Here is a 1,357-nt window from a genome sequence, read left to right on the forward strand (position 1 = left end):
TGTCGTCTCGGAAACGTTCGACTTTGTCAACGCGGATGGTCCCGGATTGACACTCGACATTCTCTTCTTATTAGACGTATAGTTCACCAGATTTTTCCTGGGCCTCAAGTTCCGCACTATTGTGCTCCTGGCAATCGTCTGACTCTTAGGGGACGCTTCGAGTCTACCGTGAGAATGATTCCGCGTTTCCGGAGAGGAGGCTACGTTATCTTTGGTACTCGTATCTGTGGCCAGTGGACGATCTCGCGCGTTCTCGACGGCGTTCTCGACACGCGGCAGACGATTCTGCGGGCAATCCGGGAACACCGACTGCGTAAAGGGACTCCGCTTAAACAGCTCCAACCGTGCGGCGGCGGTGTCCTCGAGGGTCCTCTTCCGCGAAACGTCCGCAACCCTACCGGATCTGGGCGTCTGTCCTTCGTAATTCTGGCAGAGCCCTGCTGTGGTTCGCCTCGGTCTGCTTTGGTCCTTCTTATCACAGCAACAACGGTAGCGCGAGAACGCCGCGTACGTCAGCCCGTCGTGAATGCCACCGGCCCGGAACGCCACCGAGTTCATCGAGTTAATGTAGTCGATGTTCTCCACCAACGGCTCCAGCTCGTACACGTCGTAGTCGAGCGGCTCCGCTTTGATCTTCATGTTCTCGATGTGCACCATCGGCACGCCGACTTTCTCCCTGCCGCCACCCTTCCGCATCCACGACAGCTGACTCTTGAGCGCCGCGTCCGTCTTCAGGCAGTCCACGTAGAACTTGTGGAATTCCTCCAACTTGTAGCTGCACCGATGGCACATTTGCTTCGGCAGTAGATCCATCTCGTGTACCTGGGGAACGCATAGTAAACACGAAATCAGAAGGATCTGCGAGCTACGAGTTTCTCGGAGGATCAGTCACCGGTCGAGGAGGTCGGTGCTCGACGAGTTCATTCGATTCGATCTTTCAAGAATGCTCTTTTACGACCTTTTATAAATTAGAAATTAGCTCTGTGCCGGAAATAATTAATATAATTGTAAATTCAAGTCGATTTTGGCAAATGTAAAATTCTCAAAGATTTACATTTTCATGTTTTTTGCAAGGATTAAAAAACAATCGTGCGCTTTTTTTGTTACACCAAACACCTCGATTATTGCGGAATTGTTGACGGGATGCAATCCCATTTGCAAAATCCCGAGCAGCCGTGGGATTAAACTGTCGAATTGCAGGGAGAGAAAGAGAGGAATAAACGAGTGTGCGTCGTCGCCCGAGGTAGATATACATACGTATGACGAATGACATGCCATACAAGGTTGGAAACTTCCGTTCATTAACATTATCGCTCCCACCGGTCACCCTCGTTAATTGCTTCAGAACGGTTTCATA

General features: G+C 50.8%; 1 protein-coding gene across 1 annotated transcript; it reads right to left on the reverse strand.

Annotated features, from left to right (window-relative positions):
• Nucleotides 1-6: 6 nt before the first annotated feature.
• On the reverse strand, nt 7-888 carry LOC105461722 (the record flags this gene model as incomplete). The annotated part of the gene is made up of 1 exon (XM_011708235.1): nt 7-888. A coding segment is annotated over one exon (882 nt), but the record flags the coding sequence as incomplete, so codon positions are not given.
• Nucleotides 889-1,357: the final 469 nt, after the last annotated feature.

The sequence above is a fragment of the Wasmannia auropunctata genome, unplaced genomic scaffold (assembly GCF_000956235.1).
Source record: "Wasmannia auropunctata unplaced genomic scaffold, wasmannia.A_1.0 LD279680.1, whole genome shotgun sequence".
NCBI classification, from domain to species: domain Eukaryota; kingdom Metazoa; phylum Arthropoda; class Insecta; order Hymenoptera; family Formicidae; genus Wasmannia; species Wasmannia auropunctata.